Genomic DNA, 27,559 nt, shown 5'->3' with positions numbered 1-27,559 from the left:
CGTCAAGTGCTTGGGAGGAGGAGAAGGAGGCAACGTCGTGATGCATGCTGCAGCATGCAGCACACATTTCCGCCACATGCAGCGCCACATCCGTCGGTGATAATTAAGTTTTGCAGCCAGCAGCTAGCAACGAGAGGATGTGTGTGTGATGTGTGTGATGTAGTAGAAAGCTTCCACATTAAGTCACACCAACAAGCTCAGCAAAAATGTTCACCACGTCGACGTGTGCTGCACTTTAATTGATTTTCCAGTTGGCCACGTTATCAGGACTTTGGCTGTTTGCAGCTGTCATTTCATCGTTGCTCTTTTGCGTTGTGGTCGCATCAATTGTTTACCCATCAACCGATGAAGTTCGCGTATTACATATCCGTCCGCCGTTTAACATATATTCATTCAGCCGACATCCTGCCAAACAATGCATAAAACTGCCCCCCCGTCCGAAAAGGCAGCTTTAATTAATTTCCATTTAGGTCAGCAAACTGACTTCATTGATGCCGCTGTTGCTGCCGCTGTTGTTGCTGCTGCTGATGTCAGCTCTCGCCCACCGCACGGTTAACTATTAATTGTTGCCTTGGGGCTTATCTCGGCAATCTGGCGGGTCATTACAGCTTACAGCTTACAGCTGCTCCGTAAACACGCCGTCAGATTTAATGGGTATTTGCGCGTTTATTAAAGTTTCAAAAGCATTGCCCTCGCCCCATCGCTTTCCACTTATTGTATTCCCCCATCTGCATTTTACTTAATTTAAAAGCCACGCAAACCATACGCTTATGGCTCGAAATCAATGAAATGAGCACCAGCCAGTTTTCAATATAAATATATATATATATGTATATGTACACAGAATAAACACATATACATATGTATGTAAAGGCATTCATATAATTCTACATACACACATCAATATTTCATGCCTCGGCGGAACATTAAAGGACACCACTCACAGAGTCAACGACAGCGGCGCAAGAAAGAAGAGCAAAGATAGTCGGTTGCCCAATGGCAAAAAGAAGTGAAGCAAAAAATAAGAAAAACAAGTAGAAATGTTTCAAGAGGCAATGGTCAACTGTGAGATACTTCGTAGGCACAACTAAATTAAAGAAAACAAAATTTATTTGAAGTTCTCTTTACACTAAATCATGAAATAATATTTAAAAGAAATAAATTTAGAATCGAACAAATGATTTTAAATTCCAATCCTAAAACTCAATATTCTGCTTAAGAATAACAAAACTCAGAGATACCATGGAAAAAGTTAAAGTAAACAAATAGAATTGAACTTCAGAAGAAAAAAGTAATTTTAGACACAAATTTTTGACTAACGTTTTAAGCGCATTATACTGTGCTTTAAGATTAAAATAATAAACTTAATACAATAAACTAAACAAATTGGCCTCTTTCCAGAAAAGTTCATAAATCCAGTTTTAAATCTTTCTATTCTAAGTTTATTTGCTAAAAAGTTTGTTTGATTATCTCGTAGGAAGCGCACTTCACTTTTCGTTGTTTTACTATATTTTTAAATTAGCTATGATGTTAGTCATTTTATTTCTTCTTGTGAGAAGGGCTTAAGATGTAAAAGAAATGTTTTTGTTATTCCTAATAAAAATTGAAGTCTAAAGCACATTATATTGTGCTTCAGCATTGAAATATACAACTTCTTAGATAGCTTGCAAACAATTAAATTAAACAAAAGTATGTCGAAAAATAATCTTAAAATGGAAAAGGGTTTTAAATAACTAATTTTTAACTAATGTAAAAAATTCGTTATTATCAGAATTTAAATAACAAACTTCTTATGCAATAATAAACTTAAAATAAGAATAATGCATTTTCAAATTTGGTTAAAACAGGACACCTCACAGTTAACAAGAAAAGCATTTGTTTGCTACCCTTTTAACCAAGTCCACGTTTACAGAGTATTCACAAAAAAAACCAAAAGAAATTGTGCGACATTTGCTGCCAATGGCGGCGCCTGGCATTCATTCTATGTACGTACATACTGTACTGTGTAGGCATGTCTGTCGCAGCCACTGTCGATTGTACTTATGTATGAGTGAGTGTGAGCGCGCTGAACTCGAGGAAGTCGCCATTGATAAAGTCATTTCATGTTTCATGCCCAACAGCAGGTCGATGAGGATGCCGCCGATGTCGTTTGTACTTTGTGCTGGGACTCACTGGCCAGCTAAATTATTGCCCAAGCATTTTTGCTTGGGTCGTTTTTCATTTCACATTTCGCTTTTCATTTTATTGCCACGGAATGTGTCGTCAATGTGCAGTTATGAATTATTGATTAGTTTTTGCTCTTTGCCTGGAAAGTTTAGTGGACTTAACAGCTTTGCCCTCGCATCGCATTTAACGATTGATATGCCACATGTCGACAAGCGAGCTGCATAACTTTATATCCTCAACAACACACGATGCCAATGAGAGCTGAGCAATTAGTGAAGCATCTCTGATTGCCCTGGCTTATCTGTATGCAACACTCGATAAAGTTCTGCAGCCGAGCCACGCTTTAACAAGGTCCAGCTTCAACTTCTGACAAGCTCTCACTCAGTTTCAGTCTCTTCCTCCATTTCTCTGCTCAGTACGCTTGGGGCCAATCAGCTTCATAAATTGAACTCGCACATTTCATTTTGGCCGAATCGCATAAATTTCACTGCGCTTTCATATTTCATGAGCATCCCGCAACGAAGACCGACCGACAGAAGACAGATAGACAGGAAAGTACTAATAGAATTGTAAGTGTGCGCATGTTCGTGTTCGTTGTGGCAATCAGTTTACTTATTACATTACGAATATCTCTGCTCATCTATTCTATGATTAATGCAGTTTCCTGATTAAATATTGAGCAAAGTTTCTATGCAAATTTGACAGAAAAGCAAATGAAAAGCAGTTGAAATTTGATTCTTGCTACGCAATTTATTTCAAGCTAAAAGTGGCAAAAGAAAAGAGGTCAATGCATTTGACAGAATTTAAATTATATTCTATGTCAATTGCTATATCCAATTCTCTTTTAAAGTTCAATTTATTCAGCTCGAATTTCATTAAATTTAAATCACATTTATTCACTCACACTTCGTATTATTGCAATATTAGAAATTCATAAAACGATTTCACAAAATTCTATAAATTCCAATCGACTTAGCACTCTCATCTGGATTTAACCTTTTTCCGTTATTCCTCTTCACCTTTTGCCAATTATTCAGATGCAAGCAGAATACGAAAGCTTGCAATCAATTCCATAAGTTTGCAAATCCAATCATCGCAATCTTTTCCTCTTCATTCCACTCAACTTTCGTCTAAATCCCATTTAATGCTCCATCTGTTTTCATTCGTCATCACGAAACAAGCGAAACTCTTTTGTCTTGTGTGCTATTATCCAGCACATTTCGTTTGGCCACACAAGTCGTATACGCAACGTGTGTGTTAACTGTTGCATTTGGCCGCAAAACGATGCGGCCACTTAAAGCGTGTAACGAAGCCCACAAGTTGCAAAGTTGTTGTTGCATCTGCTGGCTGTTTACTGTTACATCTACTGCTGCTGCTACTGCTATTGCTATTGTTGTTGCGGTAATGTTCAAGAGAGAAATTTTGCTTGACTTGCCAGCTTCATAATAGACACACAACACACAAGCAAACAAAACGCCAAAGTGTCAGAATGTCTGTCGGTCCGTCTGTTTGTGTGCCGGCAAAAACTTTCACTGCGAGCCGAGACAGGGACAGTGACCTCATATGACAATAATTCGACGCATTTGTGTCACATGGAACCCGCCCTCCACACGCCACCAACCCGACGACGACAAAAAGCGCAAACGTCAACAATTACGAGGCACAAACCCAAGTCTCAACCCGCAGTCCACAGTCCACAGCCCACAACACGCCCCCTCGTTAGGCCTAGGCAATTGCTCTGCCAGGATGTTGTGCCATTGTATGTGTGTATGTGTGTGCTGTGTACGTGTTCGCGCTGATATCTTTGGCGCTCTGGCGCTGTGGCTACATTTCCGTTTGCAGTTAAGTGCGACATATTTGCCTGGCTAATTTCGCTCGCAGGACATGCGGTTCAGCGTTTTGGCCTGGTCCAGCATTCAGCAGCCAGCAGCCAGCTTCAACTTTGGTTTGGCTTTAGGCCACATTCATTTTAGATATTCTGACAAGGTTTTCTTTTGTTTTTCTATCTGACATTCATGTTATTTTTATACCCGCTACCCTTGGATAGGAGGGTATTTTAACATTGTGCCTCCAAGAAATATATGTAGTAGGCATCTTTGACCGCATATATGTATATTCTGTATCAGCCAAGACGATATTGCTGTGTCCGTCTGTCTGTCTGTCTGTCCATCCGTATGATCACCTAGATCTCAGAGACTATAAGATATAGAAATATAATTTTTGTCAACATTTTGAATGTTGTACTATATCTATATACCAAACTTAGTCGTTTGCATATTTTCAGTATTTTCGCTGTATTTTAGTTTCGTATATTTTAAGCGAATACCACTCATATCAATATACCAAACTAAGTCGTTGGTATATTTTTTTTAGTATTTTGCGGTATATTAGTTTGGTATACTTTAAATGAATATCACACTTTTGCAATATATAGTACTATATAAATATACCAAACTTTGTCATTGGTATATTTTTAGCATTTTTGTGGTATATTTTTTCGGACTCTTTAACTATTAATACCGCTCTGTTTTGCTTTCATTAAAAATAGGTAGCGGGTATCACATAGTCGAGCACACTCGACTGTAGCTTTCCTACTTGCTTTTTCTTGTGCTTTGCTTTCACTCGTTTTGCGCATTGTCATGACTTGTGTGCTGGCATTTTCTTCGATTTGCTACGAAGCTGTCGCTCTCTCTCTCACTGTTTATGGTTTTGTGGCTTTTGTTTTGGCCTTGCCTTCTGACTTCACTCTGGTTTATCATCGTCTTCACTTAACTGAAATGTTTTCGATACGCAAAGTGCTTTGCGCCTTTTGTTGTCCTTTTTTTTATGTTTGTCTATAATATAATAAAAACATTCTCATCCAATGCCAATGCGAATGGTTTACTGCCTTTAGGCGTAGTTTATGTAGCAGTAAATTCGCAAATCTATTAAGCTGACTTTTCCATCTTTAAACTAACAATGTTTTAAGGTATTACACACAAGCTTCGAGTTCAGCTGCTAATGAGCGCGTTGCTGTCCACTCAAGTGTGACCATTTGTCTACTGCATACTCAACCCAAATCACATTCGCACATTAATCAAATGCCAAACCAAAAAAAAAAACAAGATTAATTAACAGCACACGCACATAACGTATGTGTCTGAAGACTCTTGATGGAATTGGATTGGGATACGAATTGGGATTTCGATTGCGATTGCGATTGAAGTGGAGTGAAGTATTGTGTATGCATAAATGTCATACATAACGACACTCATACGCACTGTGGTGCCACATTAAATACAACAACAGCAACAACAAGTCGACTGGGGGGAAACAGAGATACTGGATACTCGATACCTCAGAGCTTGGCCTGGTTGAAATGATGCAAGTTGCGAGCGAGCGAGTGCGCGTGGCATTTAATGAAGCGTAAATGGTAATTGACGACGCTCAAAAGCAAAGCTCCTGCTGCTGTTGCTGCTGTGACCCAAATGTGCGACAGTTCGACAGCAGTTCGAGCTAGAGAATGTTCAATAGAATGTTTGAAAAACCTACACCTTACTCTACCCTTACTTATATATTCCCACTTCACTTCTGTGTACCAATTGAAATGCACATAATGGAGTCGACATGGCACTCATATCATTCCGTGCCGGTAAACAAATACAAAATAGGTAAAAAATTGAAAAGCCGCCCCGCTCAAGTGGTTGACAGACAGTCAGGCTACGAGCTACGACAATGAAACTCACCAATAGCAATAGAAAATGGCAATACGAAATAGAAGCAGCAACAGCAACAGCAACAGCTACGCAGCATGGGAAAGTGTCATAAATTCGTTTTTCTCACCTGTGTGTTTTCGGAGCATCGGCTCTGGCATCGTTCGCATACCTTCATAGTTTCCTCTTACTTTTTTTTTTGTGAATTTTTAGCACAGTGTACTAAAACGAAGCTGAACTCTCTCTCTCTCTCTCTGTCTCTCGCTGAGTGTACTTCGTTTATTTCTCTCCTAGTTTTGTGGAACTGTTACGAATTTCCCCTACTGAAAGCTTACCACAAAGCTTTGTTCCTGAAGTTCCTCAAGCAAGCCAGGGTAAAGCGAAAAGCCCAACGTGTCGCACAATGCGCAAGGTCAGTGCAAGCTGCAGACAACACGAAAAATATAAAGGCAAGCCGTAGGTGACAAAAAAGCTGGAAGGGGCAGCCTATGCAATGCTGCGAATTGCAGCTGCAAACGCAGCAAAAAAGCTCATTTGATCATTTGCCATTTGCCACACATACAAACACACACAAAAACACACGTTGCAAGCGCAACTTCTCCCTCGGTGATAACAAAGTTTGCATCGCTCTCACGCAAAGCTTTACGTCTGCCGCTGCCGCTGTCGTTGCTGCTACGGCTTCTGCTACGGCTGCTGTGTGGATGTGGTGTATATAAAAGGATGCGCGCTGGCAACACACTTTCAGTTGGATTCTGAGCGAGGCAGCAGCAGCTACAGCAGCTAAAAGGAGCCTAAGAAAAAAGGAAACGCCAAGCCACAACCTGGAGCCTGGGACAACAGCAGCAAAAGCAGCAGCAGCAGCAATATGAGTGGAAAGTGCTAGGAAAACTAGCTCAACGTAGTGTGGTAGTGTGTGTGAGTGCGAGTGAGTGTGAGCGAGTGCGTGTGCCTGTGTGTGTGTGTGTATATGCAAGTGTTAATGTAGTGTAGTGGCGAGTGTGTGTGTGTGTGTGTGTCTGTGATTTTGCTGCTGAAGAAAAGTGCCAAGTGCCAAAAAAAAGTGTGTGTGATGCGTTTGCGGTAGCCCTGGCCTGGTATCTCAACATCATCATGTATCTGCCACTGGAAGACGTCAAAGCTGAAGACTGAGCTCAAACGCCACTCACATACACACATCAAAGAGGAAGCAAAAGTAGTGCAGAGCTAGTAGAAGGAGCCGCTGGCTCCTCCACACACAGCCGTCGCCGTGGCGTCGTTTTGTGAGCGCGGCTTGATGCCCGATTCGATGATGGACATGGAGCATCGGGATCATCAGCTGCATCGGCATCATCATCAGCAGCCGCAGCGTGTGGTGGCCACCACGAGCACCAGCACATTTGCAACACCAGCGCCAGCGCCATCAGCGAGTGTGTCAAATGAGCAGCAGCTGCTGAGTAGAGATAGGGACCATCACCTGCCATTATCAGCGGGCACAACGCCACAGTCGCAGTCACAGACGATGCAGCAGCAGCAGCAGACGATGTTGCAGCCACAGCAGCAGCAACAGCAGCAACAACAGCCTCCACCTCCGCAGCTCAGAGAACGTGAACATCACCAACAGCAACAGCATCAACAGCAGCAGCAGCAGCAACAGCTTCAGCAACAGCAGCAGCAGTTGCCGCTGCCACACAGTCATCATGCATTGATGCAGCAATCGCAGCAGCAGCAGGCAATACACAGAGCCGAGCAGCGGCGAGGTGAGTCCTAGACAGGCAGATAAAAAGCACTCTCTTTGCTCTGTACATAAAAATATACGTCTCTATATATAGTATATATATAACATTTCGTAGCTCTAATTGTGTACATCATTTTAATGTGGCGCTGTGGGGCTGTTTGCTGGCTTTTATACAATACTCGTACACAATATTGCATTTGCTGCGTCGTACTTGTTGCGCGGCAGCAGCCTGCTACGATTTTTCAAACACGCCACTTAATAATCTCTCTTACACATGCTCGTAAAAAAAAAAAAAAAAAACAAAGTATATACATTTACAGCCATTTTGTATTTTATGGCCAGCATTTTGATGGCAATTTCATTAGCGGAAATAAATAAAAAATATAAAAAAAGAATGAAGGAGCTCTCGCTTCAATCAAATCACTTTGCTAGTCGCTCGCAACGCATCACTCAACAGGCTCATAATTTATTGATGCAATTTTGGCTCTGTCTCTGTCTGACTGTGTGTGTGAGTGTGTGTGTGCTGTCTGTGTGTGTATGTGTATCCCGTAGTTCTATTGTTTCTTTCCTGTTTGCTGTGTAAACAGGTTTTGTGTATGTATCCTAAATTGTTTCAATATCATTCTACATTATAACTGCCTTTAAACAGGTTTATATCACATACATTATAATCAACAATGAAAATCTGCTTATGAATGCGAATGTGTTTGCGTTTTGGGTTAATGTACTTATCATTTCATATGCACGCTAATCGCTTCATTAGGCTGACAAAAAGGGGTTTAGCCCAAATACGCTTTCACTGGCAGGCTTAAGCCTCATCAGTTTGCCTGTCTGTCTCAAAAGCAAAAGCAAAAGCATGCACGCATTTGGCATGCAAAATTCAATCAGTGCCTTAAAAAATACATGTACAACAATACCAACAAAAACAACAGCAGTAGCAGCAACAACAACAGAAGCAGCAACAAAAACAACAAAAACAAAGTGACCCATTTTCAGCGCAAAGCTTTTTGCCAGGGGCTTGCTTTAGCTGTAGCTGTAGCTGCTGCTGCTGTGGCTGCTTCTGCTATGACGTATGCGTATGCGGCAATGATGGACAGCAAAAACCGGGGATACGCTTGGCTGTTGTTGCTGAGCGGAGCGAGTTGGCCAACTGCCACTGACTGTTTGGTCATTAAAAAATGATGACCACACACCAACACACACACATACACACATTGTGAAAATTAAGCAACGAAATACAAGTGCTGGGCTCTTAATAAATATTATGAGTGCGAGAAAATGAAAGTATGCAACATTTTTCTCATTAATAAAACTCAAATAAAATAAGTAAGAAAGCTACATTTGAGTGTGCTCGACAGTGAGATACTCGCTACTGAATTTGAATTAAAGCAAAGCAGTGCGGTATTTTTCTTAAAATATACCAAAAATATACCAAGATATTAGTATATATTGTAAACCCTACAATATACCAATAATTTAATAAAATATACCACTTTATTCTTAAAATATACCCGAAATATACCAAAATTGACCAACCATGCCGCACAATATACCAATATTTTTATATAATATACCACAAAAGTGTTAAAATATTTAAAATTTGATATATTGAACAGTAATACATCAAAAATATACCGAAATATACTGCAATAATGCTAAAAATATACCAAAGTTTGTATTTGGTATATTGAAACGTATCATAGAATGTAAAATATACTAGATTGTCCGCTAAAGCTACTAAAAGTTTTTTCCCCATACAAAGATAGAAATATCTTGTCGCAACCAAATTTTCAGGAATCATAAAGATAGAAGATAAAAAAATCGGTTAACGAGGATAAATAAATATTATGCTTAAGCTGCACTCAAGTTCAAACTAATTTCATTTCGCGCACAAAGTTTAGCTATTTTTGCATTTGCTTAAAGCGAAAACAATTTTGGGGCCGTAAATCTATTAGCATAGCACAAACGCGCACTTCACACTCAGCAGCACTCGCGGCACACTCTTTGCACACTCAGAGAAAGCCTTCATTTGTCAGCAGGCACCACATCCGGCACCTGCCACTCGCTCGCTACACCCTTAATCCGCTCCCCGCCCCCCGCTTGCCGCTTGCCGCATCCACAATCCACATCCGCATCCGCCATCCACATTCAAATCGACGTCAACGCCATTGCAATTATTTCGAAATCAATTTCAATAAAAGTTGTGCAGCAGCAGTAGCAACAGCAAGTTCGTCCTCGAATGTTTAATAGCTTGTTGGCTTAGCTATATACATATATATGTACATACATACATTCATAGTCATAGTCACAGTTCTACAAAGTTTCAGCAGCACAACATTTTTTGTTTGTCTCTCTCGGTGTGTGTGTGTGTGCGTAAGCTCGTTAAAAACACTTTGCTGACATCAGTGGGCGTTGAGCGTGCAGCATTGTTGCAAGTTCTCTCAATGAACTGTAATTGAAACTGAAAATAGAAATGGAAATGGCAAAACTGCAACGCTAATTGCCAGACAGCAAAAACCCAGAGACAAACTGCGAAACTGCAAAACTACAAACTGCAACTTGTAAATAGCATTTAAGTGACATGACATGCATTAATTATGATTTGCTTTCAATTTATTTTGTGTTTCGCTTTTTTGGTTTTCCGCTTTTTTTTTATGTAGTTCATCAAATATCAGTTAGTTAATTAGTTTAGTTAGTTTGCTTTGCATGCATGTGCTGCATGTGGTGCAACACAGCTCCCCAATGTAACCGAAATTTGTAACCAAATATTACAGCAAACTGCGTGTCAAACAAAAAAATAGAAATTATTTTTTCCCCCCGCCCAGTCCTCAAGTTCCAATTAATTTTTGACAATCATTTGATTTATCGTATTCTTGCAGATACACAAGCAAAACATTCACATGGATTTCTCTATTGTAAGTCGCACTAATTTGGAAACCCAAAAAAATATATAGAAAAGAAAACTCCTAACTAAAAAAATACATCCCAACATCCAACAACAAGAAAACACACACACAAAACAAAGTTATGCTTCAAATACATTTTTATGATAATCTCGTTTTGTTAACATTTAGTTTATGGTCAACTGGCGTGCGCTCTTAAGTATGCTACAGTTTTTTCTCTTACCACTTTTTCGCCTTTAAAGTGCCCAAGTGTACAACTATTTTTGACTTTTACAAGGCTCTCTCTCCCTCTCGCTCTCGCTGTGTGTGTCGTCGTCCATTGTAACCCGTAAATGGGCGACTTGTTGCCACCCCACAAAAACAAATAAAAAGAAAACAAGGCAAACAAAACAAAACGATAAACAATAAACTTAAATTTTTGGCTAAACGAGTACATACAAAATATTTTTGATCTAAATTTTCGGCAAAATGTTTTTACTTTTTTTTTTCAAAGAAATCGATGCAATCGAAATTTTTGTGTGCATACAACTGAAAACTTAATTTGCAGCATTTCGTTCTTCTGTTTATTCGCCGCTTTTTCGAAGTCACGTTTTGCGCTATAATTTTCATGTGCTCTTTTTTCCCTTTGCTCTCTGTTCTCTCGCCAACAAATCTCTCCTCTCGCAGCGGACGAGGAAATCAGCGACAAGGCATCAACATGCGGCAAATTGCTAATATTTCTATCCGTTGCACTTGTGATAATGACGCTACCGTTCAGTCTATTCGTCTGCTTCAAGGTAAGCCGCTAGCAACTAAATAAATTGTCTTTCCCACTCCTCTCTTCCCTCTTCTCTATTAAGCTTAAGCTTCCATAAGTTTTTCTAATTTATATCGCTGGCAAGTTTCCAGCGCACAGGAGAAAAAAAGGAGCATGTCCATCAAGTTGTCAGCAATAAATAAATATGCTTTGTCAGTGAACTATCGCGAGAGCTATCGCAAAAGCAAAACATATTCTTTTACCTTAATAAAGTTAGTGGTTGACTTTTACTGCACCGAGATAATCAGTTTAAAATGGAGTTATTACAACAATTTTTAATGTGTATGAGATATTTTTTTTTAGTCAGTTTAAAATGAAGTTACTAGGGCATTCGTTAAATATGCATTTAATAATATGTAAAAATTTCAATCGAGTTTAGGAAGTGTAATAAATACTTTAGCAAATTCCTTTCATTTTTTTGCATAGTATCATGAACTCCAGTCATAATCTGTAAACTGAGATAAATAAGTTTAGTTTCCAGCTTCAGGTAAAATTTTCTACTGCTAACAACAAAGTTATGTCTTTTAATGCACTATCAAACTATAAGTTTAATACTTTAATATTTGAATATGATAAGATTAAAAGTAATTTAACGAAAATATAATCTCTTTATATACTTTAATTTATTGAATTTTAAATAAACTCAAGGAAGAGATTAGAAACTGTAATAGATACTTTATTCTTCTTCTTTTATGCACATTTCATGAACTCTAGTCATAATCTGTATACTGAGATAAATAAGTTTCCAGCTGCAGGTAAAATTCTCCCCCGCTGACAACAAAGTTACGCCTTAAACTACAAGTTTAATACTTTAATATTTGATAATATGTTAAGGGCTGTGCAGTAGAGTTGCTTTTACGATAGTATTATCGGATATCAGGCACTTCCTACAGGTTTCAATTCCACTGGAAATGTGTGCTTAAAAATCGCTTCGCCCGAGTTGCAGCATCTGCAGCAACTCATTGCAGTTGCCGTCGCAGTTTCTGCTTCTGCTTTCTGCTGAATTTCAATTTAATTTTGAACATTTTGCTCACGTTTTACACTCTCTCTTTCTCTTTCTCCCTCTCTCTCTTTATGCTTTTTGGTGTCTCATCTTTCAGGTGGTGCAGGAGTATGAACGAGCGGTTATCTTTCGCTTGGGCCGACTCATGCAGGGCGGTGCCAAGGGTCCAGGTGAGTGTGCGAATGGCAAATGGTGAACGGTGAATGCTGTAATGCTGAATGGGAAGAAGGTTGGCTATGCAAATTTCAAGTGTTCGCCCGCCTGGCGTTCTGGTGACAAGAATTTGTGTTAATAGCTGCACTTGCTCCAAATTAGCGCACAGCTTCTTTCTCGGGGCCAAGTGTGCAAAGGGGTCACCACAGGCGTTTTCTCGTCCAGCTGACAGACAATACATACATTCTGACAGACAGCATGAAATTGGCCAGCGATTATGTTGGTAGCTGCACAACTTACATTCAGAGATCGCAGATAATGAGTATAACAATTTTGAAAACTTTCTTTAAAGCAAAACTATAGCCATTAAAAATATGAAACAGATTTTGTTGATAGCTTTGGAGTAGAAAATTTCAGTCATGATGACTTCAAAATTCTGAGAATTATTTAAAGAAAACTTACAGACACTTTTAAAAGTCAGACCTAATAGTTGGCTTCATGTTCTTAAAGTCAAAAACTCTACTTGTAATCGAAGAAATCTAACGTTAAGACGTTTCAAAAATATCTCCTAATTTGATTACATTTCTTAGCTATAATTACGGTTATGTGTGTGTTGCACAACAAATGAAGAAAAAATTGAAAGATTTTTAAGCCAAATATAAGTAGCTTATTATTGTTTTCAAAAAAATGATTCAGTCTAGCAACTATAAACGTAGTATTTATATACAGCTGTGTTCTTTAAAATAGCAGTGCCTACGACCTACACGCTTACAAATGAAAAATACTATTCTAAAAACATAACTTCAAAAAAGTTAGTTATTAAAGCTTAGTGTATTCAATTTTAAATTTTTCAACCGTTTTTTTTTTTTCATTTTGGGTAATTCAATATTTTGGCGAATATGGATAATAACAAATGTAACAGGAAATACTAGCAGTGTTAGGAAAAAAAATATAATATAATTCAAAAGAGCTTAAGAATATCATAATTACGATTTCGTTATGACCTAAAATTTTGTTGTGCAACCTTTATTTGCTAATTTTGAATGAAATTCATATATTTATATTATACAAGTTAATGCAGCGATTCAGACGTGTAACCCCAATAGCAATACTTTTCATCACTTCTATAAAATCTAAATAATATCTCTTAACCTGTTTTCCGTTTTATGAAATAAACTGTACTATATTACATACTTCAAGCAACTTATTTGAGCTTTATCCGCAGGCATCTTCTTCATACTGCCGTGCATTGACTCTTATGCTCGGGTGGATTTGCGTACGCGCACCTACGATGTGCCACCGCAGGAGGTAAGTTCGATGGCAGCGGCAGCAACAACGTACCAAGTTGTTATTGTTGTTGTTGTTAACACACATGTTCTCACTCACACAGACACTTATACACACATATATTTTCTCACATATACACAATATTTTCACCACAAGAAAATACCAGTTAAACGCTCAAACGTAAAGCAAAAAAAAAAAAAAAAACACAAAAAATAAAAATGAAATGAAACTTTTAGCTTTTTTTTAGCAACACTTTTTGTTAGCCAAGAAAATTTTGATTTTGTGTTTTTGGCCCAAACACACACACACTGAAACACACACTGAGACACACACACGCCCACAACATAGCCCGTATGGCAAATGTAAGCACTGCCAACTCACTGAGTTTGTGTTGTGTTGATTTTGCTGACACACACACACACACACACGAATACACATACTTAGGACACGCAACTGGAGCGTGAATTACGCATACGCAACGTTATCCTTGCCTTCTATTCGTTTCCTTCTGTATAACTCGCAGCTGCGTATGTGTGTGTTTGTGTTTCTTTTATTTTGTTGTTGTTGTTCTCGTTGTTGTTGTTGTTGTTCTTCGTCTTGTTGTCGTCGCATGTCACGGTGTTTACTTTGGCTTTCGTTTCTGTTTCTGTTTTCCTTTTTTATTTCTCGTCTTGCGTTTTTCCTGCGTAACTGTGTTTCTTCCTGCTCAGCTGCAGCATTACTCTCTCTCTCTCTCTCCATCTCTCTCTATCTCTTTCCGTCTATCTCTTTAACTTTCCGCTAAGAAACTTTTCTAAACTCCCAACCACAACACACACACACAGAGACGCACACACACGCAGCAAGCAACAACAACAAAAAATGGAAAGCAGCAAAAAGCCGCAGCATAATGCGTATACGTAATATTTTTGTTGCATTTGCTCACTTGCCTTTTGCATTTCTAGTACAAAATGTGGGCGTGCCCACTCACACACACACACATACACCGACACACACCGACACACACAGACACAGAGAAAGTCTTTATCGTTGTTGTTGTTGTTGTTGGTAGTCTTGTTGTATGTTTTAATGCTACTTATGTATGGTACTTGTTGTCGTATTCAAGTTGAACAATAATGTTGCCGATTTAATTATTATTCCAATTATTGTCGTTATTATTGTCATTGGTGTGCACTAGACCACATCACATCACACACACACACACATACTCATTCACTCATACAAACAGTTACATAAATGAAACTCATCTCACACACACACACACACTCTGAAAACAATCCTCAAAGACACAAAGCGTGCTCCATTTTATTTGAACCCCATTTATATTTGCTCAATATACTCGTACTTATTTCTCATTAATTTTCTGTGAGCCTCACATCCATGTACATAACTCATAAAGTGTATAAAAATGAACAACTTAATAAATATGCTGAATAAACAGAGAGGAAAAAAACGCGGCCATTCGTATTAAACACAAAAAAAAAATAAAGAAAAACAGAGACTGCGTTCTGTCTGAAACTGAAAACCGAGCTCACGTGGAGCAAACACAAAAGGCAAACCGAATTTATTTCTTATTTTTCTCTTTCGTTGCCCCCTTTTCCCCCTTCACTGCGTTTTACTGGATTTGTATACGCTTTACTCTTTTTTTTTATTTTTGAGATTTATTTTTGTACATTTTTGCAACTTCCGACCAACATTTTCAGTTTTATTTTTCCGCTTGCGTTTTTGTTCATTTATTTTCCTTCGATTTATTTTACTTTTTCTTCAGTATGAAGGCCACTGCAGCAAATGCCCTCAGCATCTACACAGAGAAAACTTTAACAGAGAAAACCGAAAACTGAAAACTGAAAACAAAAAGCAGTATAAACCTTTTATTAAATATATAAGCGTTGTCGCGTCCATCTTGTTTGTTGTTATTGTTGTCATTGTCGTTGTTTGTCGTGTATTTTTGAACTGCATACGAAATCGTGTTGCATTCATTTTTGATTTGAGTTTCTTTTACCGTTTTCTTTTGTTATTCATGTACTTCTTTTTTAGTTGTTGGTGTCTTAAAGCCTATATAACTTCAAAACTTATTACAATTTGCATAGTTGAACAACTCTGATTGTCTTTTGCAATTAGTTGTCAAAGCAACCCAACCAAAAAAACCAAAAAAAAAAGCCATAAAACTTAAATTTTAAACTATACTTGACTTGTGTGCAAAAATGCAAAATATTAAGCATATCAACTGAAAAGATTCTCTGTGTTCAGCAGAGCGCCTAAAATCAACTGCATCAATTGGTGGGGCGGGTGCCAAAAACAAAACCAAAAACAAAACCAAAAAAAAAATGAACTAAAATTGGTGGCGGGCAAAATCGAAAATGCAAAAATCAACTTTGAAATCTCAAATGAACAGCACTAGAAAATTGGCTCGCTCGAAAAACGAAAAACGAAAAATGAAAATTGTGAAAATGTGTTTTTGTTCACTGAACACAGGGTACACCCACACATACACACACACACACATGCACATTAAGACCACTTCAACTCGTTCCACTCGCACACCAAAAACTAAGCCAAGCCAACCAAACCAAACCGAACCAACCAAATAACCAAACCAGCCAGCCAACCACAAACAATTCCCCTATAGACTCACACACACACACACAAAAACGTACTTAAGCATACTCGCACATATACCCAAACACACACACACATAGTTTAGGCCTTGTGTAGCTGAAAAGTATGCAACAGAAAGCGAACCTCACTAAACACACACACACTCAGCCACCCACACACAGAAATTTCATTGATAAAATACCTTTAGCCACTTAAATGCACACACAAAAGCGTCCTCAAGCTGTCTATCTCTCTCTCTCTATCTCTCTATCTCTCTCTCTATAATATCTCTGTGTACTTTTACTAAACTGTCTTGCTGATTCGCCCGCTCGAACTAAGAATTAAGTGAAGCTAACTTTTTAGCTTTGACTCTCTATAACTCTCTCTCTTTTTCTATCTCTATCTCTCTCTCTCTCTATAACTGTCTCTCTCTCTATAACTGTCTATCTAACCCACGCTCTATATCTATTCTCTATATATACCTCTATATATATATAATACTGATTTTGTTTTTGAGCTATGTTAGTTTTGTTTAGCGAAAACAATTGATTTTGATATATACAACCGATAAACCGTTACCGTTACCGAATACCGCTACAAATACCGAATACCCCCCCAAAAAAAAAAAAAAAAGTTACACGATTACCAAATGCACTTACTTTTTGATACCCCCCACTCTCCCTCCTTCGATTAAGCGTTCAAATAATATTTTTGAGAGCATGCTAAATATATATTTCCATAAATGTCTATTCTAAAATGCTTTCTAACTGTGAAAAAACAAAAAAACTAAATACTTAAAAAAACGACAAAAATAAATTCTTTAAACAAAAAAACAACTCACACACACACACATACATTAACACGCATACTTATATTGTTGGTTTAAAATTAAGTACAAGTAAAACGACTCACACACACACACATTTTAGTTTAGTACTCACAAACACACACATACATAACATACGCATACAGTTACATACTTTAGTTTTTGGACTACAAGATTAATACTCGTAAAATATTTGTACTTACCACTAACTAAATAACCGTTAACATTTGATCTGTTTGAGCACAAAAAGCGAAGGACGCACCCCAACAATAAAAGAACAAAATATGAAAAATGAGAAAACTGAAATTTGAAACTTGACTTTGAGCATACCTAACTATATGTTAACACATCCATCGGCTGTGACAGCATATAGTTATCTATGTGAGAATCAAATATCAAGTAAATCAAAAACAAAAGAAAAATGAATATATATCAAGCAAGCAATCTATGTCGAGTTCATCTATGTGTGTTTTGCGTGGTTTAGGCTGTTTTCAAATGTGGGTACAACTTTCAAACGCGTTCACAATTCTCCATACAAAAAAAAACAATAATGAAAATCATAAATCGCACGCATGAATCAAAAAAAAAAGAGCAAAGCAAGCCAAAAAATATCGCCGCTGTCTGCCCGCCCGACGTCTAGTAATCGCAACTGTAACTATATATATATAGTATATATAACGTTTAGCTAGCGCAACAAGCTTCCTTCCCCAAAAAGCATTTGTAGTACCTATACAAATATATATATATACATATATGCTATATAGAAAGAATCTTGTATTAGCAAAGAAATATGCAGGCGCCTTAGCTAAAGTCCCTCAAAAAAAACGAAGAATGCAACGCATCGCAAAATCGAATCTCCCTCTCTCTGTCTATATCTCTTTCCCTCTTTCTCTCTCTCACTATCTCTCTGTCCTCTCTCTCAATCAATCTCATCCAGCTGTGCCCAAAAAAATGAAAGAATTTTCAGTTGAAATGCAGAAATCGAATAACAAAAATCCTGGGCAAACTGTGCAAATTGTAATAAGCCAAAAAATAATAATAAATTAAGCTCATTAGTTTAGCTGTTACAGTGTATAAACAAATATGTATGAAAAATTGTTGAGTAATACTTATTAATTATATATATATGATTTTCAATCCAATATTTCATCAAACTTTCATTTGTGTTTTTGTGTTTGGTTTCCTCCTTTTTTCTCTCTCTCTCTATTGTTCAATATCCTTTCATTGTTCTTTCATTTACTCTCCATGCCATCACATAATACCCATACACACACACACAGGCGCACACACACAATGCAGTTTACAGCCAATTTAATCTACTACTACTACTACACACACACACTCACACACACCTACACACACAGAAATTACTAATACCGTCTATTGTTCGAATTTTGAAGCCATTGTTCTTGAAAATTGATTTAGTGAACAACGCACAACGAGTTCGCAATGTTTGTGTGTTGGTCTTTCTCATTCAGTGATAACGAACAAGTTGAAATAGCTGTGCATTGGGCATTAAAATCCTTTAAGTACACGGTTCGTAGTCTGATAAGCAGATTGCCTTAAGCCTTGCATTGTAAGTGGCTCACAAGATTGGTCCAATTCATTAGATTAGCTCAAACTTTCTGCCTGAGCAAGTCTTTTATGTGAACATTAAGTATACGCACAATGTGCCACGCTCATTTTCACTTGATATTTATGCTAATAAGAAACTCAACTCAACGAGTATACATTACAACGAATGATGCACCACAACTATCTATGTATGTATATCGAAAACTCTCAAGCATCAGCAACAAAATGACACTAAACAACATTGACACCATGACCAGAGAGTGCCATAAAAAGCGGTCTAGACCGCAGTGGACATTCACCAAGGCACAGGTCGTAAAATTCGCCCAAAAATAAAATACAACAACACAAAAAAAAAAACTAAGAGGAGGAAAAAGGAAGCAAAAGTTTGGCTTCGACATTGGCTGGCGCAATAGTTTTGTGCGGGCTTTTGCTGGTTACGAGCGCAAAACTTTTTCGGTTGCCTCTGGCCTCTTTGGTCGAGGGCATAAAAATACAAGAGTTTGATTTGGGCATCATGAGCCTGACAGCATTTTGGGGATAGTCATAGCCATAGTCAAGTGAAAAGGCCGCGAGTGAGTAAAGTGCAAACAATCGTACAACCAATAACGAAACCAAGCCAACAAAATTCCCCCAAGTTTCACCAAAAAACCAACAACAAAAAGCAAAAGAAAAACATTTCTCTATCGCTCTCTCTATCTATCTCTGTGTCTCTTCCCTAACTCTACTCTAACTCTGTCTCTTCTTCTATGGATATATACTTATATATATTGTATATCCGTTTTAAGTATAACATTTTCAAACTAAGTTCTTAAGTTAATTTCGTGGTTTGTCTGCCCCTATTTTAAGTTGCAATCTGTTTTGTACAAATAATAAACGAATACTATATATTATATATTTCTAAGTATGATGATCATTGTAAGACATACCTATAACTTATACACTGTAACCTCAAAAGCTATTGAGTTTGCTCCACGTATCGCTATCATGAAAACAAACAAAGCTTCAAATACAATACGAAAACAAACAACAAAAAAATATAAACAACATAAATGCTACAATCGCTGCAAATTGCTATGAAAACGCTGCACAAAAGTATCTTGTATCTTGACTTAACGACTCTAAAATGCAAAGCATATAAGCAAACAATGCAAAATGGCAACACACATACTAGTAGCTACACACACACACATACACAACACACACCAGACACTCATAAAGTTAGCAGCAAATAATCAAAATAAAAGCCACATATATAGCATATTGTATATTCTGTATCTCTGTCTCTGTCTATGTCTCTGTCTCTGTCTTGGCGTCAAAAGTTTGCACTCTGCACTTAGTTGTAATAAAGCAATGCAAAGACCAAAGACCAAGACCAAGCAGACTTGACTACAGTCAAGTGCATTCGCATTATGCCACACACTCTAAGCAAAAGTGCACAGCAGCTGCCACTAAAATATTCATAGCTACAGCTATACAAGATATAGCTTACAAGATACAGTTATACAGATACTACTCGTACATACAACACACAATATTCTCAACAAAATGCAGCTTATATCCCAAGCTCCAAAACCTCCTTTCCCCCCACCCAAAAGTCACGTCTCGCAGTCTCTCTCTCTCTGTCTCGCAGTAGCAACAATAACTAGCATAATAAATATATAAATAAAAGCAAAAAAACGCAACAATATAGTATTGTACTAGTAGCGCAACAACAATATAACAAAAATACAAAAAAAAAATACGAGAAAAAAATAGAGAAAACAATCCACCCACTGCATCTTGTAGGTTCTGACAAAGGATAGCGTTACGGTTTCGGTGGATGCAGTGGTTTACTATCGCGTATCAAATGCGACCGTCTCTATAGCGAACGTGGAGAATGCTCACCATTCGACCAGACTACTGGCACAGACTACTCTACGAAACACAATGGGAACTCGGCATTTGCATGAGATACTCAGCGAGCGTATGACGATTTCCGGCACAATGCAGGTGAGTACCTTACCACCCACTCCCCTCTACAGTGGCAGCCTCTTCTCTCACCCCTTTGCATTGCGCAATTCCTGTAATTGACTTATGTGTGTGTTTGCGGCGAGCGCTCTTCTGGCCACTCATACTTTGTGTCGACTGCTAATTATGCAATGGCAACTGAGTCGACTTTAACGAAAGTTCAGGCAGCATGGTAAAACTTTAAATCTTTTGCGAAATATTAATGGCATATTAGCAGCAGCTGCCAAAAAAGCTGTGCCGCAATATCTCAGCTGCGTCTTAACCCAAATTTCTCTCTCTACAATCTCAGCTCTTTGGCTCTTTATTTATTTATTTTTATGGCCATATGAAAAAATAGTTGAAAATCAGCACAAAGCACACATCACTTGGTGCCACACCCAAACTCTGCCTCTGCAACTCATTTTCAGCTGCTGCTGTTGCTGCCACGTCGAACATGCTCCGAATGCCAAGTTAGCAAAAGGCACACAATTTTCTGTGGCGCTTCCACTCCGTTAGACGCTGCAGCCGCACACACAAGTGTTGCAACATATTTTCTGCAGAGTTTCTGTTGCAGTTTTCAGTTTTAGCGTTTCAAGGATGCTGCAGCGACCCACAAAAATTCAAAAAAACAATGTGAAATGTGAAAGGCAAAAAGCCATCACATAGTTAACAACATGAAACAACGTGTGTGTAAACAAAAACTAATGTGTTTTTACTGCTATTTTTAATACACACACACACACAAACGACACATCTATACATCTATGCACACCCACACACACACACTCTCTTATACACCTGCCAACGTAATGTGGGCCAAATCATAAACAGGTTCAGCTAGACGAAGCCACCGATGCCTGGGGCATCAAAGTTGAACGTGTTGAAATGTAAGTAGTGCAACTTTTATACCTGCCACACACACACATCCTAACACATACTCACATATGAGGACTCCGTTCTCGGTTTGTGTGCCATTATGTTACTTTTTTTGGGGGGGAGAGGAACATTTGATTATAGCCAGGGAACTGGCCTTTGTCTGCTGTCACAGTTAGCTGCTGCGTCGTTGTAATTTATTATTAGCCGCGCAGGGACAAGTCCTCGCCTTCCCCCTCTTCGCCTCTTCTACTCCCCCTGCTCCAAACAGCTGCTGTCCGGCTGTCAGCCTGACAGCTTGTCAAATACATGGCCAACAAAAGTAGCAACAACAACAACTGATGGCGATGTCCATGTTACAGCTGCTGCAACAACTTGACGCGTTGATTGCTGTGGCTGCTGTTGCTGTTGTTGTGGCTGTGGCTATTGACCTACAGCCTTTTGTCATTTTTCTGCGATGTGTCTATGAAAATTGTTTCATTTTTATGACAGTCTTACGGCTCACTCTCTTACCCGCTGCTGGGCGTGAATTTTATGAAATTAATCAGCTGATAACATTTTTTGTCATGGCTAATAAAATATGGTCAACATTTTCATGTGCTCAGCCGAGAGTGTGGGACAAATGTTTGCGGTTTATGACACAACAAAGCATTTGTTCAACAGCAGCTGCCATTTTTGGTCTATCGAACAGAAAATACTCTAAGAGTTTGAGGGCGACATATATAAAATTCATATATGGGTTGAGAACAAGAGCAAACATTGAAACTATTAAATAATCAGTATGGCATCTGAGACTAAATTTATAGCACATTTCATATATTTTACAAAAATGTAGTTTAATGTTGCCGATATCGAAATAGTTTGAAAATATTAAAAGCTTATTTTTGCATCTTATATTTTAATTGACATTTGGCAATACAAAATTTATAAAAATATTTTATACAATATTTTCATAGAAATTCTAGCATAGTAGAAAATTTTGTATATAGGAATAGATTTAAGAATTAAACAATTATTATTCCATCACTAATTTTCATTCCTTTTCACCACAAAATATAGACAATCTTTTTCGAAAATATTTTTCTATCAAACTTTTGAAGAAATTTAAAGCATTAATTTCATTGTTATTTTTTGGGTACAAGTTGGTTGAAGAAGGAAGTATTTTGAAGGAAACTTTTTATGAAATATTTTTACAGATCTCAATCGTAATGTAGCCAACTTTTAAGGAATCAAAGCATTTTTATATTTCAAATATATTTTTTTGTAATTTTGTAATTTTCCATTAAAAATTGTCGGAAAAACGAAATATTTTAATGCATTCTGTTATCCTGAAATTTTGTATTTTTTCCATCACAAAATTTACAGAAACTTTTCATAACTTTTTTTTTAAAAATGTGGTTTAAAAAAGGAATTATTTTAATGAATTATTTTGTTATCTTGGTGTTCTATATTTTCATCGCTAAATTTGGCTAAACTTTTTATGAAATATTTTTACAAAAGTGTGTTACTAAACTAAATCAGAAAATTGCAAACTTTTAAACAAATGTACTATATATTGTTATTAGTTCTTTCCTGTTGCAAATTGTTCTGTTATCTTGAAGTTTCATATTTTTCACCACAAAACATACAGAAACTTTTTATAAAATATTTTTGTAGAAGTGTGTTTCTAAACTCAAGCATAGATTGAAAATATTAAATCATTTTTATTCTATCTTGAATTTTCATCCTATTTTACCACAAAATGTCGAGAAACTTTTCATTAAATATTTTTACAAAAGTGTGTTCCCAAACTCAATCGAAATATAGCAAACTTTTAGACAAATTTATGGCATTCAAAGAAATGATACATTCGAAATGATTTTGTCGTACATTTTCTGTTAAAAGTTGATGATCAACAATATACATTGTAAAAGTTTCATTGGTAATTTTTAAAAATTTCCCATTCATATCATTCTACATTTTGCTCGAACGATTTCCAAGCTGATGCCTTAGATCAATCAAATAGATTGTCAGTGAACAATAGCATAAGTCGAGCATTTCCTAATGACCTGAGCCACAGTCTCCATTAAACATTCAGAGCACAGATGAGCATCGCATAGCAATGAAGTTGGGGAAAGATTAAGAAGCAGTCTCGTAATTCGAGGTTCAATTTGGCAAATGAGATTAGAGCTCGGAAAATGTGCCTAGGCACTGTATGTGTGAGGAGTAATGTTGGCTAACGTATGTTGTTTTTATATTGGACAAACCTTAACAGCAAGGACGTGCGTCTGCCAGTGCAACTGCAACGTGCGATGGCCGCCGAGGCAGAGGCTGCTCGTGAGGCACGCGCCAAAGTCATTGCCGCCGAAGGTGAACAGAAGGCATCCCGAGCACTACGCGAGGCATCCGAGGTGATTGGCGACTCGCCGGCAGCACTGCAGCTGCGCTATCTGCAGGTAGGCGGCATTCCTAGGGTTAATGACCTGACCTGACAAATGTGCGTTATTAAATATGTGTGTGTGTATAACATGTCCGGTTTCCTTTCCTTTTCTCTCTCTCTTTCTTAAACAGACACTGAATACCATATCGGCGGAGAAGAACTCGACGATTGTGTTCCCGCTGCCAATCGACTTGATAACATATTTCCTGAAAACAACGGAAGCAACCACGCAACAGAATGCGGCTGCAGCGGTTGCTGCACAGCAGCAGCAGCAACAACAATTGCAATACCAGCAGCCTCAGCAACAGTTGCAGCAACAACAACAATTCCAACCGCAGCAACAACAGCAACAGCAATTGCAGCCAGCACCGCAGCAATTGCAACAACAACAACAGCAGCAACCACCGCCACAGCAACAGCAGCAGCAACAACAGCAATATCAGCAAGCTCAGCAGGCGCAGCAGATTTCATCGGCCATGTAAATGGGCAGAGGGAAACACAAAGATTCGGCATGGCCGAATATTTAATACGCTGCACACACACCCACAAAATAAAAAGCAAACCACCACGAAGCAGACCACAACGAATTGGGGTTGACCTGAGTGTAATTATGCATGCTCCACTGCCATGTTAATTAACATAGCCTTAACAGTACGCATGCAAATTACATTTGGGGCTAACTCTCGACAAAAAGTGCAGCGTATTTGCAAAACATACAACGATTCGAAAAATCAGAATCAAAAACCAAAAAAAAACCAAAAACTTAGTTCTAGACACCAAAAAGTGCGATTCGTGTGCATTGGTTCCCGCCGTGGAACCAGTAAAGAACCAGTATAGAACTATAATAGTTCACCCCCAAAAACAAAAAACAAATCTCGAAATCGATCGATTTGAACATTTGCCCAACACACTCCGTGAAAATTCTAAAACCAACCAGTTTTGAGAATCTTAAAATTGATTATATTATTAGAACGGGAATATTATAATACATCTTGAGATACTGAAAAATGGTTGGTTTGGTTTTGAATTTTCGAAAACGCAGATGTCTCGGCAAAATGTCTCTATCGCTAGATTTCGAAACATAATTAGATGGATGCTTGAGAAGAAGAGTCAACTAATTGTCAAATTGCGTTTTGTAAATGTTTAGCTTTAAGCTGTTAATATGTGTACCCCCAAACAAAAAATAAAAATACCATACGATATATGTGTAAGGAAATGCATTAGGTAAATTACTTATATAGTATATATACAACAAAAAAAAAAAGAACAACTCTTATAGTGCATTTACAAATTATTCTACAGAATGTGATAGAACAATTTGTTATTATCGTCAATAATAATAACTCGGACTGTTCTTATTCATACTGATCGACATGAATAGGTACTTATGGACGGACCCTACACACAAAACAAATACACTCAAACAGTCATTCACACTAAAACACACACACAAAAAATAAAAAAAAATCTTGTACTCTGAAGCGAATCGTGGAATCTATAATAATAATAATAATAATCACAATTTAAACAACAAATAAATACAATAGAATTAGCCCAACAACTATTTATACAAATAGTTCAGCTATCTTGATAGAATATGATATCAACGGGGAATATATGGTATATATAACGATATATGGCTCCAACAACCGAATTGGAACTGTATGGAATACAAGAACGTAAACTACGTTCACTCACTTACATATACAATAAATAAATGTAATACGAATTTATTGTACATACAATAACCGAACCGAAACCGAACCGATAGTAAAAAAACCAAAACAGTAACTTGACAGAACTGTTTTACCGATTATGTATTAGAAACTATGGAACATCAATATGGAACATTTAAATGTATATGACAGTATGCAATATCGTAGAATCATATAATCAAATATTTAATATGCTATATTGCATATCGAATATTGAATATTTCGAAACTTAAATATGGTCTATGAAAGTATGCAATATTAATGAATAGCATATGTGTATACTGAATATTGTATGCTGAAGAATATTGTATATGGTATATTGCATATTATATACTGTGAGAGAATATACTGTGAGCAGTATATATGTAGATGCACGTATCTTTATCATGCGTTAGTTTCATTGATGCGAACATCCTCTAGCTTGTAGGGTTTATCGACAAAACGAATTCAGATAGCAATTGCCTAGTTCTTACATTTGCAGTGTAGTAGTTCATTAAAATAAATTCTCAAGTCAGATCTTTAACGTTCATTAGCGTCACACCAAAAGCATTTACTTTTTAGCGCACTTCATTCAAAATTAGCCAATTAATTCAAAGAACAAAAAAACAAAACAAAAACAATAATAAAGTTCAGACATACGACTATTATGTACATTTTTGCCTTTGAACAATTTTTAAAAAGAAAAAAAAAACGAAACGATTTCATTATTACTTATATATTTATATATATACATATATATATTCAACCAGGAAACGAACAATAAAATTGCAACTTTTTTGGCATCCAAAAAAGCGAAAACACAAAAATCACAAATGTCTTTTCATTTCACAAAAAGCGAAAAACAATTGGTGAGTTCATCGATTTAATTAAACCCCATAACCCAGTTATAAATAACAAAATACAATTGAACCTTTTTTCATTACATATTCATTCATTTTATTGATTTATGTTTATGCATTACTCGCCGAATGGGACACATTGTTGTTTTTTGTTTTCATTTTCGTTATACATCAGCTAAATTCAGATTTGCATTATATTGTTAGTATTATTTTGCAGTTTTTTTTTGGGTTTTGGTTTTTGTTAATATTATCTGTATTATTTTGTAATTATAATTTAATTTATTATGTCTATAATTAAATATATGACAGTGTTTAGTATTTACGTTGCATGTGCAACACAACGGCACAGGCGGCACGCCCCCCTATCCTCCTTCAACCAAAAGGCAGAGGCTGGACAATTTTAGAAATGTATCCATTTGATTGCCGCGTTGTTTTCATTTGTTTTGTTTTATTTTGTTGTTTGTTGTATAAAAAATTTGTGAATTTGTTTGTTATTTGCCACCGTGGCGTGCCACATAAGCCGTTTGTTGCCCCCACAGTTGATGCCGCTACTGTTTGTTAATATTATCATCATCATTATTATTATTGTTATTGTTATTATTCGGTATTATTGTTTAGGTTTTAGTTTATTCAATTCAATTTCATTTATTGCTACACGTTATGTCAAGTATATATACAAAAATTCATCAACTACGCTAAACAATTTCAGTTTTGCTTTTAATTATAACAATATTTATTTATTTTGTAATGATTTCGATTTAGTTACGGTTTAAATTTACGCTTTCTTTTTAATGCAATTTCATACAATGATTGCAATGATTTCTTGCTACACTTAGGTTTTTCTTTTTCTTTCTTTAAGCTGCCTTATCTTCTCTATGTGTGAGTGTGTGTGTGTATGTGAGAATGTGTGTGTATATAGTTGTATCTGGTGAGTGTGGTTGTGAAATGCAGTAAGTTGCCGTATAAATGTTCTATACAAATACATATATAGTTTATGTATATATTAATACGAAA

The 27,559-nt window shown here is 37.1% G+C and overlaps 1 protein-coding gene across 5 annotated transcripts in view; it reads left to right on the top strand.

Annotated features, from left to right (window-relative positions):
• Positions 1-26,512, top strand: part of LOC133844782 (band 7 protein AGAP004871) — a 46,686-nt gene extending 20,174 nt beyond the window's left edge. For 2 of the 5 annotated variants that reach the window (XM_062279038.1, XM_062279036.1), the window contains exons 3-10: positions 10,452-10,487; positions 11,142-11,251; positions 12,372-12,444; positions 13,653-13,735; positions 20,499-20,702; positions 21,531-21,586; positions 23,827-24,007; positions 24,123-26,512. In XM_062279038.1, the coding sequence (XP_062135022.1) occupies positions 10,452-10,487; positions 11,142-11,251; positions 12,372-12,444; positions 13,653-13,735; positions 20,499-20,702; positions 21,531-21,586; positions 23,827-24,007; positions 24,123-24,473 (1,094 nt within the window). In that variant the 3' untranslated portion in view covers positions 24,474-26,512. Of the gene's footprint in view, positions 1-6,597; positions 7,595-10,451; positions 10,488-11,141; positions 11,252-12,371; positions 12,445-13,652; positions 13,736-20,498; positions 20,703-21,530; positions 21,587-23,826; positions 24,008-24,122 lie in introns of those variants that run through there. The other 3 variants (XM_062279034.1, XM_062279035.1, XM_062279037.1) reach the window with 3 other exon arrangements.
• The last annotated feature ends 1,047 nt before the right edge of the window (positions 26,513-27,559 follow it).

Source organism: Drosophila sulfurigaster, chromosome 3 (assembly GCF_023558435.1).
Source record: "Drosophila sulfurigaster albostrigata strain 15112-1811.04 chromosome 3, ASM2355843v2, whole genome shotgun sequence".
In the NCBI taxonomy this organism is placed as follows: domain Eukaryota; kingdom Metazoa; phylum Arthropoda; class Insecta; order Diptera; family Drosophilidae; genus Drosophila; species Drosophila sulfurigaster.
This window is presented reverse-complemented; position numbering and strand designations above follow the sequence as displayed.